This window comes from Phaethon aethereus (assembly GCF_964289735.1).
Source record: "Phaethon aethereus genome assembly, chromosome: 11".
Lineage (NCBI taxonomy): Eukaryota > Metazoa > Chordata > Aves > Phaethontiformes > Phaethontidae > Phaethon > Phaethon aethereus.
In genome coordinates, this window is record NC_138587.1 from 12980917 (window position 1) to 12996683 (window position 15767).

The 15767-nt window shown below is 53.2% G+C and overlaps 1 protein-coding gene across 1 annotated transcript in view; it reads right to left on the reverse strand.

The window, feature by feature from the left end:
• Positions 1–1922: 1922 nt before the first annotated feature.
• PLXNA1 (plexin A1) overlaps positions 1923–15767 on the reverse strand; it is a gene marked incomplete at its 5' end in the record, with an annotated part of 108997 nt that continues 95152 nt past the window's right edge. The window contains 5 exons of the mRNA XM_082004483.1: positions 1923–5162; positions 8585–8735; positions 12387–12599; positions 14370–14539; positions 15448–15638. Coding sequence (XP_081860609.1) covers positions 5067–5162; positions 8585–8735; positions 12387–12599; positions 14370–14539; positions 15448–15638 — 821 coding nt within the window. The 3' untranslated portion in view covers positions 1923–5066. The remainder of the gene's footprint in view (positions 5163–8584; positions 8736–12386; positions 12600–14369; positions 14540–15447; positions 15639–15767) is intronic.

Here is a 15767-nt window from a genome sequence, read left to right on the forward strand (position 1 = left end):
GCTCAATTTGTGTGATTTTGGTCTGTGTGCTGGGCAGAGCTCCGGCCCCGAGCCCACACCCCAGGGATGCACTCCCCAAACTCACCTCCTTCTGCCTGGCAACGTCCCCTCACGTCTGCCACGGCCACCCAGTGCCACTGAGGTACGGGGTGACGCGACAGCTTCGCAAGGGCCAGGAGCTGGAACAGAGGATGCCCTACACCGCACAGACACGACTGCAGCGTCGCCCACCGCCCTGTGCCTCTTCCCCCCACCCCCAAGCACTTCTGCTGGCACCCGTTATGTCCCCGTGGGAGGAAGGACCACGGCGGCCAAGAGCCAGAAGCAAAGCTGTGCCAGCCCCGGGCGGCTCCTTTTGCCCTGGTATTTGCCTCGTCTTCCTCGCAGTGTAGCGGACTCCGCTCCTCTGCATCTGGTCAGCAGCTCCGAGCGCTTTGAAAGGCGACGAGTGGAATCCAACGGTTTAAAACAATTCAATATAAGCTGCCCAGGAAAGCGGCGGGTGGAGAAGACCCCTCCCACCCCGCATACGTTCTCCATCCAAATCCCCCTGCAAGCACCAGAGTAGCCCTCGGAGCCACTTTGGGGCCGTGAACAGCCACAGCGCTGGGTCCCCGTCCCCACGCAGGCGCTCAGGGACGCTGGACCGTCCCGATGCCGTTTTGCATCGTGCCACCCTGGCACAGCCGTGGACTCAGCCGCAGCTCCCGAGGGCCACCCACCTCTCCCACCTGCATCACCCCCAAAAACACAGGCGAGACACCGGCTTTAGCAAAAATGTTTAATCTCTCCTTGATGCGTGTGTTTATTTACAAGTACTAAATCTGAAGAACATTAAAATAGGAAATAGCAGGATATTTACACGATTAAAGGGCGTTTGACCAGCTGCGCTGGCCTGTTGCTTCAAGTCTGAAACAAGCACAGAAAGGTAACCAGGACTCCGGATTTTTATTTTTTTCCCCATTTAATTTTTTAAAACTATTAAAATTCTCTGCCTTTCACCGGGTCCGCATTAGGTTTCCCCTGCTTTCTTAAAGGACAGCTCGTTGTGCGCTTCGGTCGGGACCGGGGGAGCCTGGGGGGGGACCCTGCTACCTGTGCCCCTGCTCCCCGGCCCGAGGCTGGGGCCAGCCCCGGGGGTGGCACGGGGCTCCTGCCGGAGGGGGCACCAGGGCCAGGCATGGGGGACACTTCCAGGCTGGACTGCTTTTTTTTCTTTGAACCCCAAACTGAAAAGGCAATAGGGGGCAGGGAGGGACCTGCTTACTGCAGCGGTCGGGGAGCCCCTGGGGTCCAGCTCCCTCCGACGGCGGGGGCAGAGCGGGAGCTCCCTGAAACGCAGGCTCAGGGCAGGGGATGCTTCTCCGTCTCACCCCATTTTGGGGCACAGGCAATGCCACCGGTGAGTGGAGTCCTGCGAATGCTTCCCCGCCTCTCCCTGCTCCTAGGCAGGGTGATGACAGGGACAGCCAGCCCGGCTCTGCCCCCGGCCCGGACGGGGCGAGGGAGGAAGGAGGGGCTGCCTGGCACGATTAAGGACGTTGGGCATCATGCGAAAGGCAAAGGTAGCACCAAGAAGCGCCGGAGGTGGCGGGCAGCATTGCAATGCCCACCCTGCCGACCACCCCCCTCCCCATGAGAGGCAGCAAGGGGACCCCGGCGGGGTGGGGAGGTGCTGGGGGGGATCCTTCGGTGGAGCAAACCGCAGACAGCCCAAAGGTCCCCAGGAGGAAGCCAGCGGGAACCCATACCCGGGAGCACACCACGGGCTCTCGGCACTGCGGTGGGGTGGGAAGAGCAAGACCATAGCACAAGCGGAACTTGGCAAGGGAAGCCCGTAGAGCACAGCCACACCACAGCACTGCCAGCCTGCCCAGCGCGACACCCCCGGAGACCTCCCCGCTGCCCAAACCCAACCCAGGCCCACCACGGCCAAGAAACTCGCCTGTCCCTCCAGCCCGGCCAAGGGAGCACCTGCAGCGTCGCTGCTGGGAAAGCAACAGGCCAATAAACCCTCTGCTCTTAACGGTGCTTCCAGCCCCCGCTCGCCAGCGAGGACATTTCCAGGGGGATGCTCTTAGAAACACATCTCCATCCTCTCCAACCGGCGGTGGGGAGGATGCCACCATCCCCTCTCAATCACCAAAAAAACACATGCTTGGTTCCCTCAACGGCAACAGCAGCTCCCCAAGACTCTTACCGCTGCACCGGGCAGGGCCCACGCCACGTCTGGACAGAGACTGCAAAGCACCCGCTCCCCTTCCGCCGGACGCAGTGACGCACGGCCGTCGTCCTCCGGGCGATTCCCAGGACCTCCAACGCTGCCCAGCCGGCCGCACCGCCAGGAAGCAGCTTCGGGCCAACCTTGCACCACGGGGAGCCACGGGCACCCCTCCACCCCACCGCGGCGGCAGCCACCTCTGCAACGGCTCCCCGGGGGGACCTTGTCCCACCGGAGCGCCCAGGGAGATGCCGGCAGCTGGTGACGGCGGCCCCGGCGCGGGGTGGGCACACAGCTGTCCTTTAAGGCTCTCCGAGTACCACGTTTGAGATTTGAACCTCTGAAGTCTTTCTTTTTACTTTGTTTTTGTTTTTTTCTTTTGGACGAGAAAGTGACAAATTAATTTCGAGTAAAAAAAAAAATAGATAACAGGTCTAAACAAACCTCTAATATTCAACACTTGCAGTTCTTCTGTTTTATGGGTTTTTTTTTCTTCTGTTTCTTAAAAAGATCAACTCAGACTAAAATCTAGCACAGTCATGCAACAGCCCACAGCTCTCAGAAATCCAGCGACAGCTCAGGGTTCATAGGTTTGGGAAACAATTATTACTTCTTTTTCAAACATAGTTTTGCTGTTGTGGTTGGGTTTTTTCTTGGTTTTTTTAATCAGCATCTTCTCCTTTCCCTTATTAAAACAAAACAAAACCAAACAAAATTACAACATAATGAGAGATGTGCAGGCTTCAAACGATTGTTCTGCATGGTGAGAAAGGCTTGGAAATTTCTTCCAGACCATTTGGTAATCTTTTTTTTTTTTTGTAGTTGTTGTTTGTTTTGTTTTAACTGGCGGTGTAAATTCATTTCATATTTATATTGGTTCGATTCTCCTTCAGTTAACTATACAGCACCCCACTGGGGCACGAGAATTAGATTGTAACCACATATATATATATACACACTTTTATTTTTTTTTTTAATTAAAAACTTCATTATTTCTCCCTCTCCCCCCCTTTAACTTGCAATTTAAGGGAACAGACAGAAATCAGCTGGGCTTTTTCCCACTTGAATTTTGACAGCCGCCCGCTCCTGGCAGAGTTTGGCCCCGTCTGCCGTGGCCCGGGCAGTGACAGGAGCTCTTGGTACAGAAAAGGAAAGAGGTTTGCTCATTTTTGGGGGAAGTTTTTGGTCACCTGCCACCATTCGGGGCAGCGTTCGGCACCTTTTCGTCTCTGGAAAGCACAAACCCATGAGGATCTGACGTTTCGGAGGGGGCGGCGAAGGGAGAGACCCTGGGTTTTCAGCACCCCCCCCGGCAGGGCGGCGGCGGTGGAGGGGAGACGGGGTGACAGCAAGGAGAGAAAGGGGGAGAAAGAAGGAAAAAGAGAAAGAAAGGTCAATCTTGGGCGGAAAGGCCTGCACACATTTGGGCTTCCCGGGGTGGGGGAGCAGGTGACAGCCCCGTGGTGGCTGAGCACCCGGTCCCTCCGCCGGCTGGTCACCCCGGGTTGGTTTGCTGGGGGGGGTCCGGGCCAGGGGACGCGGAGGAGCTGCCTCCCCTTTCCCCTGGGGAGCTGATCCCTTCCCCTGCGCCAGCACAAAAAGATGATGGGGGGTGGCAGAAATCAAAGGGGATTCGTTAAGGCTGCTCCAGCACCAGGGAATCTGCCAAAAAAACCCCAAGCTGGCTCTCCGTGAACCCCCCCGACAGCCACCAAGCCCCCGCAGCGCAGCCGCCCTCCGCCCCGTGTCGCGCCGGGACAGGCAGAGGCAGGCAGTGGTGCCCACCGGCCACCGGCCCAGTAAAACGAGGACGAGCTCAACAAAACACCAACCATCCCTCCGCGATCCCCCAGGAAAAGAAAAAACAGCCTCGGGATCTCCCTTCCTCTCTGATCACGACCTCCAGAACCACTCCAGCAGCATTTAAATAAGAGCATCTATCCAGCTAACAAAACTCCCACCTTTTTTTTTTTTTTTTCAATTTTTTTTTTTCCCGCACTAAACGACATTCAAATAAAACATGGCACAGGACATATTTTAAGAAATATCAAAGCTCAGGGACTTCTCCCTTTCCTGCCCACCCCTACTGCCCCCACACTCAAATCTCCCCAGCATCAGTCCTTTAGCTTATTTTTTAAAACTGTTTCTGTTAAGTTTGTTGCAAAAATTTAGAATTTTTTTTCCCCCTCCCATTTTTTGTTACAATTTTTCTTTAAATTAAAAATTTTGTTTGTCTCGTGTAAATTGTGCAAATATAGCAGATAACACTAGTGGCAGAAGGCCAGAGAGAGAGAGAAGGGATAAGAGACAGAAAAAGAGAGAGGAAGAGGAGGAGAGGAGGTGGCCAGCTGGGGGGGAAGGAAGGGAGAGCAAGTCAAGTACAGTAAAAATAGGAGCCCACCCACCCTCCCTCCACCAAAGTAACAACAACATCCAAACACCGTCCTAGAAAGCCCCGTGGTCCCGACCCTCCTTCCTTGCGGGCTCAGGGGCTCTGCCCGGGCGAGGGACACCCCGCGGGTCCATGGGGCGTGCGATCCCCTTCTCCTCCGCCCGGCATCGCCTCCTGCAAGGTCCCTGCTGCGGCCCACTTGGGCTGGGGGGGTTGTGTGTGTATGTCGGGGGGTTTATTGATGTTGCTGCTGTTGTCAGGATTTTTTTTTTTTTTCCCGCTAAAGCACGAGGTTTCCTTGTTCGTTCATGGGAAGCGTGCGGAGGCGCGGCGGCTCCCGCGGGTCCGGCCGGCCCCAGCCCCAAAGTCTTCTTCTGCCCATGGCTGCCGCTGGCCGGCCCTCCCTCCTGCCGCTTCCGCTGCCCGGGATGCTGGCACCGCGCCGCTGCCTTCTCAGCTGCTTAAGGCCATTGTGTCGATCGCCTGCTCCAGCTTACTCCTGAGTCGCTGCCTCCGGGCCTGCTCGTCTTTCTCCAACGCGGCTAAAATCTGGGGGAGAGAGGCGAGAAGAGAGGGTGAGGAGACGCCCTCCTACCCAAAGCGGCTCCTCCTTGGCCATGCTGGCTCATCAACAGCATCAGGGCACGAGGGTGTGGTCCCGTGGGACGCAGCGCGGGTTCGTTCCCATCCCTAACGGGGCCAGGAAAAGGCCAAGGGAGGCACGAGGTGGAGGACACTGCCCCGAGCTCTGCCACCCCACAGGCAGAGCCCCAAGGGGCTGCAGTAACACCCGGGACCTGCTTGATACTAATGAGAAGCCAACTTGCATGTGGGAAATGAAGAAAACAAATATCTGTCGTCAAACGGAGGGTGAACCCCAAAACCAAGACTATGACACCTTCACACCACATCCATGACTCCAGCAATGCCCCAGCTCCTAGAGAGGCAGGGGCCGCGTTTCAGAGACCACGATCAAGCCATGAACCGATTCCACGAACACAGAAAGACCAAACCCATGAGGCTTCAGGTGCCGACAGTGGCAAAACCCCCCTCACCTCTCCCCAAGACAGACAACTGGGGGCCACTGGGGTGATGGAGGAGGACACCAGACGGATGCACCAGCAAAGCCTGCCTCGCTGGGAGCCCTTAGTCCTGTGCAAGGGGTCACAGACGCCCAAGGAGGACTTTCCTCCCTTGAAATCCTCTTTCTCTAAACCAGCTCCTGGCTGTGATGACAGATCGCAGGGTGGAAGGACGGTCCCCTGCCCTGGGCCGGACGCAGCTGTGCCCGCAGGGCCAGGGACGGACTGGCGGCTGGCGGAGGGTGGAGGCTTAGAGTGGGGAGAAGGGAGTAATGAAGTGTAAAACGAAGGGGCATTGCCCTCCCAGCAGCCAGGAGTCTCGTCTCACTAACATCATGCCAGCAGAGCAGAAAAGCTGGTTTAAAAAAACAAACCTGACAGAAATCTCATCTCCTCGGGTGAGTTAGTTGAGAGAGCAAATTTTTTGCAATTAAATATCAAGGCATCCGTCAAAGGGGACTTGATTAACCATTTCATTGGCCGCATAATTGGAAACAAACTGTTGTATAATTAATAGACTTACTAGGAGGCAGGCAAAGTCCATCAGGAGCCCTACAGGTAACTTCTTAATGGGGAATCAGCTCCCTTTGATTAAGAGCTGCTGCAGCGCTGGCGGGTGGTGGAGCGGCGTGCGGGGCGCGCTGTGCAGCATCCGCCACGCTGCCATGCAGCAGCCTCCAGCCACCGACAGGCTCTGGCTCTGCGCCAGGCTTTTTGGGACAGGACCGGGCTGGGGCCTGCCTGCTGGGGCAGTAAGAGATGCCCGATGGAGAATCTCTTCCCAAAGGAAAGGGGGAAGCTGCATCTCGACACCGGCGTCCGCTCAGGAGGGGAAAATTTGCCAGCGATAGCCGGGCACATCTCATTTACCTCGCCTGGGCTGCAGCTGGACTTGCAAGAGCTCATAGATTTTGCCACAACCCTGCTACCGGGGATGCACCCCCACCATCCAGCTCCGCTGTCAGCCGTCGCGCTACACGTGGAATTAAACTATAGTAACACTCACTCAGAGATCAAAACCCCACGTGCCTGAAAGGTGGCTGAGCCGGAACCAAATGAGATCGGTCCGACAAGTGGAAGAGGAGCCTATTCCACCCGCTTGCCTCCTCCGCCTCTCCCGATAAAACAGCTGTGTATCCTGGGATGCTGAGCTGTCAGAAGATTCACAACCTGCCCTGCATTTATTTGCTCCTCTCTTCTCTCAGCCTAACGGAAACAATGCAGTCAAAGGAAACCTGTGCTGAGTGTAGAGAGACACTAAGGTTTGTCACCTGCTGTAAGGAGCCAGGACCACTGATTACCAAGATGCAAGTACCCAAGTGAAAATTAATTATGATTTCCATTCACAGCCAATGACAGCATATTATTGCACTGAACAACAGGAAAAATTATTCTCTCCCATTTTGCATCAAAGAGGGTGCAATCGGGCTGCATATAATTGTGCTTAATGAATGAAAACAAACAAAGGGAACAGCTGCGATTTATTAATCCCATTACAAATAATAAAAGAAGTTCCTGAGAGCTGTGAACACACTTGTGATGCTCAGAGAGCGGTTGACAGCAAGACACTCAACAGATGTCAGGCTGCTGTTAGCGGGCAAGAAGAGGACCTGTGACCCTAAAGAGCCGCTCATCCATGCCAAACGGTCCCCTCCCTGCTCCTGCCCTCGCCCAGGGCTTGGAGGGTTTATTTAAGGCTTGGGGAACTTCTAGCCTGGAGGAAGCAAGCACCTGATGATGGTTACCCTGCAGCAGATCTAGATCCTCCAAACCGCTCCCCTTCCGTCCTCACGGTAGCCACAGAGCTGTTGTACAAAATGTAAAAGCCCGAAAACCCTTCATGGCCAACTCATCACACAGAGCTATGGGGGCCTCTTGGACATGCTACCCCGTGTTGTCTGGGGAGCATCACAGAGGTGCCACCAGCATGGTCACCAGCACAGTGACCACCACGTGGCCCCTTCCAAGCACCAGGGTTTCCTCCCATCCCTGTAGGCAAGCCAGGCCCTCCTCCTCCTCCTCGCTCCTGCGAAGCACCCAGCTCCCTGAGGATTTTGGCCACCACAGTCCCAGTGCTGACCTTAGACCCAGGGGCCAGGTCTGCTGACCTAAATTCACACCTCAAAGAGGCACTGGGAGATGCCTCTCTGGATTGCTGCAGGGTACGACGGGGACCCCGTTCCCTCTCCCTGCGGAGCAAGAGGCTGGCTCTCCTGGCTATCTCCAAGCAAGGAGATGTTCTGGCACTCTGTCATCTAAATAAGCCACCGTTCAAACACAAACATCAGTCTGCTTTATTGGGACAATAAAACCTATACTATCATGTTATATGTATAGATCATTATTTTACTGTAGTTACGTATTTTTTATGTTTTTTTATATTTGAGCGGTGCTTTATGAAGTTAATTTGCATAAATTTCAACAGAGGAGTTTTTAACCATTCTTACTGATGTTCACAAAGCAAGCACTGAGGAGGCCACCCCATCCTCCAGCATCCCCAGGGATCGGAGCCAGATGCCGCCCGTGTAATCACGCGGCGTTGGTAGCGCCGTGGCGCTGGGTCAGTGGCGGCGGATGCAGGAGCCACACTGAGATAACACCGTGAACTCTGCAGCTCCACTGAGCTCACGTGCCAAGTATGTAGAAAAATAGGTGTTTCCCACATTACTCACTGCAGAAAATACAGAGAATGAAGCGCTGCCCGCACCAGCGCCTGCCTCCACACCTCCCAAGCCTTTCCTTCCCCGCCAGTCCAAGCACAGACACAGACTATGCTGCCCTCCCACATTTCATGGGATATTTTTCTGTAGTAAAAGCAAGCAACTGCAGAATGCAGGCAAATGGACACGGCTCACAGCCCAGGCTTGACTCCCTATCGCTGCATGTTACCTCGTCCTTGTACTTGGTGATGTAAGAGTAGATCTCGTGCAGTGCGCTCATACTGTTGAACTGGCTGAGGTGTAGCCGTGACTGCTCCGCCAGGTATGCGCTCATGTCCTGGTCACTGATTGCTGGCATTTTAGCTATATCTGCATAATATCTGCAGGGGAGAAAGAGAAGAGTGGGTCAGAAATAGGGACAGACAGAAGAGGATGGAACACCACCGTGACACTCGCTGAGAACAGCCACTGGAGAGGCAAGGTGAGAGCATCTTGCCTCCGAGCAGTGACATACTGCTATCACCGATTATAACATGACTGCTCATCAGGAGCTCTCTGAGCACTCCACAGAGCGGTCAGCATCGTTAGGAACACGTTCCTGATGGAGCAGCATGGAGCCCAGACCAGCCCAGCTCACTGTGCTGGGGAGCCAGGAGCTGCTGCTGAGGGATTTCCCACCCTCTCCTAAACCACACATTTTTCCTCCTTCCCATCCCATTGACACATTTTGCCACCAAACCACATCCACCAGAATCCTCCATGCCTGCACAACACGTAAGGCTTTTCTACCATTCTCCTAAGGCCATCGTCTTGCTAAAGCCAACAATGCCTCTTTGCACTCAATGAATACTTGGTGCATGAGCACAAGACAAGTTCACATCCAGCCCTTGCGTTGATACACGCCCATGCGGTTATGTCTTCCGCAGCAACAGACATTCAAACACCCTACGACTGCCACTGGCCATGCTCAGAAGTTACCACTCACCAAAAAGCTACAAGAAGCTTTTGTTTTCAGTGAAAACTGAGGTTCTGCAGATGCATCTGTGAAGTCAAAGGATCCCAGGCAGCAGAGGAGGCAGCAGAGCGCATGCCTGGGCCAAATGACTTGGTGCTTTCCTGCCTTCCTTGTGCTTCTCTGATGGTTGCCACCAGCAGGGTAATACCTCGCATTTCCTAGGACACCTTAAGATTTGCAGTCCCATCCCATAGCCGCCTCACTGAAAGGCTCAGCAAATACAAGGAAACCCAGACACAGCTTATATGGTCCAGAATCGTAGCAGAAAAACAGAATATCCAACAGAATATTCATGAAAACCCAGGGAGATCAAAGCCGCAGCATCCCATTGCAGCAGGAGGGTTACACCAAGCAGATGCACGAGTGGACTGGTCGCTGAGGTCCTTTTGGAAACCAGAGTTGTGTCCACAAGCCTCTATTAAAAAAGAAACCTCACCTGCAGCAAACAAGCCCTGGGTGCTCCCACCACCTGGAAATACAGAGTGCCCATCTCTCCCAGGTTTGCTTTACTCCTCCTGACTCCTCAAACTACTTAGCGAAGTTTCTGGTACAGTGATTAGCATCATTAGCCGAACGCTGAGGTGGAACATGGCTGAAGCACTTGGATAGGAGCAGATGGCAGCAAGACCACTTGAGGAGGTGAATATGAGGATCCACTCCATCCCACAGTGCTGAACTCAGCTAGTGATAAAATACTTTGGCAGTTTTTACAAGGAGGGTCATTCACATCCAGAAAGTGATGCGAGAGATTTCCTGGATGCTGCCAAGAGAGCAGTGGGCTGAGGTGCGGACCTCTGACCAAATCAGGCACCTAGAGATCTGGTACACCTCTAGAGAGATTCCCCTAGGGTGATGTCTCCTAAAGCTGACATTACTTCTAACTGTGCTGAGGAATATTAGGGACAATATGCCCAACCTTCTCAGTTCCAGCCAGCTTTGATTAGCAAAAGAAAACCCATAGAGGTCCTCCTGGACACCCTGTAACCCCGTAGGTGAAGACACCTGTGGGAGGGACTCACAGGATATGAACGTACAAGGGAGGGAGACCTGCTGAAGAAGAAAGTTTTTTGTGGCTGCCACCACAAGATGTCCAGGTAACGTGCAGCAGTTTTACATTCCAGGTTTTGTCACAACACACATATTTTTATCATGACAGGATGGCAAGAAACCATCATTTTTCAATACAAGCGTGCATGGCTCATGTGGACCACAATCCCAGTCACACCTACCATTTCCAGAGGACACCTCCCACAGCCATGACCCCGGCAGCAGTCCCTTTGGGTTCTCCCAGGCTCACCACCTCCCAAGCCCTTTACCGTTGCTGTCCCTGCCTCAGACTGGCAGCATTCCCTCTTTTCAACTGGTGCCTGAACCAAGGCGGCAGACAAGACCTGCTGTTGGGACTAGCAGTCCCTCATAGCCGCTCTCGCATCACTCCCATCCCGCCTCTACAAAGCTTTGCAACGATAACAGTGCCAAAAGCCAGAAATGCCGATTATGCCGTAAATCCCTGCTGCACAGAAGCGGTGGGAGAGTCATACCCTGCACAGGGCAGCTCTGCCGCCTGCTCTGCTGCCTCTGGGACTGCACTGGCAGTAAGTGATGGCAGAACATCTGTCACCGGTGAGATCTTTCACCTCCTCCGCAGGGACACAGCGTGTCTAGACCAATGTTTCACTCTGGATTGGTTTTATACCTTTTTTCCTCCGGGCACACACAGAGCTGAGTATTTTTGTCATACAGATGGCAAGGTCACTGAAACTCCCCTTATGAAGTTTGTGATGTTCCTACAGGACCCCACTCCAAAGCCCCCTCCAGTCCCCCAAAAGAACTTTCTCCTGTTACAATGCAGCTCATCTCTCATCTCAGCCATCATATTTCAGGGGCACCTTTTCTTCTGATCCAGGCCCTATCTTCCTCAAGGGAAGAAGCTTGCTTTTGTACCTGCCTGCAAAGCACCAGGCATGCCAGTGGTGCGACAAAAATAACTGCGTACAAGCAAGTATGCACAGGATGATTTAGGCTACACACTTGCAAACTAGAGAGTATGATGCTTATTATTGCCTGGACGTCTTTCATTTAGTTCATTATGTACCTGGTCTAGATCCTGAAACACAGAAGGGTCCCGAGTTAAAAAAAAAAAAAAAAAAGAGCATGATCTGTATAGCACAGCACATCAGCACAAGGGAAAGGTTGCATCAGCAACCTGAGGTCTGCCATTTTTTAAGCTTGATGAAGTTCCACTTTACAACACAGCAACATTTTAACAGTAGCTCTTTTTGGAGGGCTTTGGAGGACATCTCCTAGGTTTCTCTCCCAAAAGTATAAAGCTAAACACTGCATTATGCTTGAGTGCATCAATTTGCAATCAGTAGCATTCAAACCCTGAACCTTTACTACTGCATTAATTACTTCAGTGGGACAGAAGGGTGTCTCTCATCAGCTAGCAGTGAATGTGGAGGGTGTCAGAAGGAGTCAGGGGACCTGCTCCTCTCCCTGCTCCTTGGCACAGTGACAGTAGAGCCCGAGCGCTGCCTCAGACCATGTGTTCTCATCAGGATCCCAGGGGAGATCTACAGATGGACGAGAGGTAGGAAATGGTCATTTTCAACCATTCCAGCAAAACCTGTAGCATTGTCACAGTACAAAAAAGGCACTTCTCTAGTCCAAAGCTGACTTTTTACTGCTCTTCGAAAGCAATCCAGGGAGGTGTTAGCAATCCCCTAGCACAGACCAAGATTTCACAACAGAAAACATTAGACAAACTAAAAGTGGGGATTGCTTTTAGCACCCCTTAAGCAAGTCATAAATGGCTCTGTCAAACAGTCATTGCAAACTCATTCCAGGAGACAATCACAAGAAAGCATCATCTCCCGCATGACAGGATCACCTTCTGCAAGCATTAGTATGGTCCCTCTTCAGACAGCTGCCAAGAGGAGTCCTCCCAATGACCCACGTCCCCACACCCACGTACATCCACCAGATGATGCAAAGAGCTATTGCCAAGTCTACTTACCTTTCCACCCAGCTCTTGTAGTTGGGGATGTCCTTGGCGTACAGTAGTTTGTTGGAGGGAGAGTCTTTTCCTAGCTTGTGCTCAGAAGTTGAGCAGGAGTCCATGAATGTCTGAGCCACCACAGATAGGCAGGCATCAGTAATACTGTTCTTGTGAATGTCGAACACAAACTGGGGGTTCTTAATCACATTCACCCAAAAACGTAGAGGTAGACTGAGGGAAGAAGGAAACAGGAGTCAGCACCTGAACTGAGCCCTGCATGGTAACCAGCGCACATGCCAGTTGCGGAGGAGCTCCCCATGACCCAGAACTGGGCAGGATGCTTTCCCAGCACCCCAGGAATGCAAACAACCTGGGGTAAACAGCTGTTTCCCTCTGCCTCATTGCAATACCACCTCCTCTGCCCACCCCCACATGGCCACAGCTCTCCACAGAGAAATTCCTCAGCGCTGCCAACATCTCCAAAGGTAAAGCAGGGCAGCGCAGACCCGCAGTTTCGCCAAGGATCCACTCATACTGAAGAGCCCTTGCTGAGCTCACAGGTCAAACCAGGCATGGTCCCCTTCTCTCACATTAATAAGCCCGTCTACGGCGCCGTGTGGCATTTCACACATCTCTCGTGTCTGAGGAGGGGGTTAACTGGATTCCTCGGGACTCATTAGCACATTTAACACCACGGGAGAATTTAGGCAGCCTCAGATGTTGGAAATAAAGCTCTCAGCTGTAGAGGCAGCGGGTCTCCTGGCCAGCCACTGACAGGATGTTTGTTGCGTACTGACACACATGCCACTATCCCCGGCTCCATTTCCCAATCCTGCTGCCCCTCTCCTCTCCCAGGAGCATCTCTGGGTCTCCCCCCCTCAGAAAGCCTCTCTGTTCCGTCATCTCTCAGCACCAACACCCAGCGAATGCTTTTATCTTAGACAAAACACACTTTATTCCCCAGGACTTTCCTAATGAGGGTACTGGGTGCATGTACATATTTCATTTGTGAAGGGAATGGCCTCGAGAAATTAGCTCCACACATCGAATTAGCGCCCAGAGATAAGCACAGGCATTAGTATGCAGGAGCCTGCATGCCCAGCCCCTGCGGAGCAGAGCTTTTTTTTCCTCCCTTGCCTTTCGTTCCTTCTTTTAATATAGAAAGCCAAGTTATAAATCAGTTCCAAGCACTTCCGCACTCTCACATCTCCATTTAAAAATGTTTCTTTTCCTGCCCTGCTAATTGCCAACAGTTACTGAACTATACAAAAGCAATTTGGCTGCCATTTAACAAATGCCAGACATGGGAATGTACGTACCCGTCTCCAGTAACGGCAAGATCAGAGAGATGAAATCAGTGAGGCAGCAGAAAAGAAAAATGCCGAGGGGGGGCTGCGGAGCAGGAGCCAACGCCTGCTAGAGCCCCGGCCCCAGCACAGCACTTACGGAGGTCTCAACAGCCGCTCCGCCCCGCTTTTCAGGGAGCTATTAGCAGAGCTGACGGGCTGGCTCTACAGGCGAGCTTATGGAGGACGCACACACGGCTTTACGCTGACTTTGTCAGGGCACGCGCGGCTGAGCAGCGGGAGGGAGCATGGAAACACCTTTAGGACAGTCAAGACAAGAACTGGGGCTGGCATCTCCGGAGGAGCCCGGAGGACAGAGAAGCCTGAGCTGCCTTTGCTCAAGGTGAGACGGGAACAGAGCCGCTGCGGTCCTCGGCAGACTCCAGCCGTCAGGGGGAGCGTGGCGCCTGGGATTTGGGAAGTGTGGCGCCTGGGATTTGGGGATGGACGGGCTGAGGGAGCATTGCATTCCTGGGATTTTTTTCTGCTGCAGGAAGGCATGCAAGGGATTTACCCACACCCGAACTACAGAGATATGGGCCTCTCTTGTCCTGGATAATTTCCAGAGACATATTTCTGCTCCCTGTATGAGGGGTTGGAAGTATTGTTAGCTGTGCTATCATTAGCCCCCCATCCCACTGCCCCTCTCCATTACCAGTTACTCTTCCAGGTGTGCCTGACATCGTAATCATTGATCTGATGCTTATCGGCTTGTTCATCCAGGAAATCAAACATGTATTTGATGGCGAGAGGCAGCGCGCTCCCACGATGTGCTGTGCTGAAGATGGTCTCAAACAAGTCATCCACGAATTTCTGCAGGGTGCCCTGAAGAGGAGAGAGAGAGAAGGGCCGCTCAGCAACACCCAGCACCAGCAGAGAGATGAGCCAAAGGTCAGCCTTTAAACCTATTTCACTTTATTCCTACCACCTGGAAGAGAAGCACAGCACAGTCTGTGTAACCCTACTGGTTCTCAGTGGTTTACACTGGGAAACAGACACTGCAGTGATGAGGTATCTCCTTCACTGCATGATCTGGCATGCTAAAAAGCAGACAAATAAGAACGCCACACAGAGCAAAAACCAAGTGAATGTATGTCATATCATGGTCTTGTTTGGATCCTATTAAGGTATCCAAGATCTGATGACAGACATGGCTGAACAAGCCCTTGTCCCACGAGTCTGGGAGTCAAGTCACAGGGGAGATGGCTGAGCCCAGTCTCTGCAATCCTGAGCCAGTACCTTCAGCACAGCCCTCTGCTCCTCTCTAGGGACATCTCAGACACACAGCACCCACTTGGCACTAGAGAATGTTTTGGATGTGCTGAGGGAAGGGGAACCTGCTGCGATGCCAAATGCCCTGGGTAATTACCCTTCCCACATCATTGATTTTGCAGCTTTATCCCAAACACCAAAGGGGATGAGGTGCTTGCTCCAGGGCATCTCTGCTTTGCAGTCCAGCAGTTGCTCAAGGGTACAGGGAACAGTAAAAATGCCGAAGGGTGCAAAAAGCAAATAGGAAAATCCCCTCAAGGGATATTCATTGAGGGTTTTGACACGCAAAAACATCACTTCCAGCTCAGGAAAGAGGCCAGGAAAGAGAGTAGCTCCTCCTGTGCTGAAGCAGAAGGCAAATAAAAAAAGCAGTGCTTACCACTTTTGCACAACCCAAATCACTGTCCTTCCACACTCAGATTTAAAAAGCCAGACAGCAGCTCTGCGTCTCTGGGCCATACCTTGGTGGCTAACAGGCGGGTCAGGTAGATTTCGGAGACCATCTTGCTGCCCCGGTCGCCCTCCCGCTGGTCCATGTGGTCGTGGTTTTTCACCAGGTGCCAGAGCTTGGTGCCGCTCTCCAGGTCAGGGGTGATCATGGGGGTCCGTGAGCGCAGGCTGTCGGGGCTGCTGGCTGTCCGCAGCATGCTCTCTGCAAGCACGGAGCAGGGGGGGGACACTTGTACCCTGCCCACCTCCGCCTCGATGCCAACCCCTCCGTCCCCCTTCCCCCCACTGTGGCTTCAGGGCACATCACAGCTGTGAAATGGGAGCTTTGGGA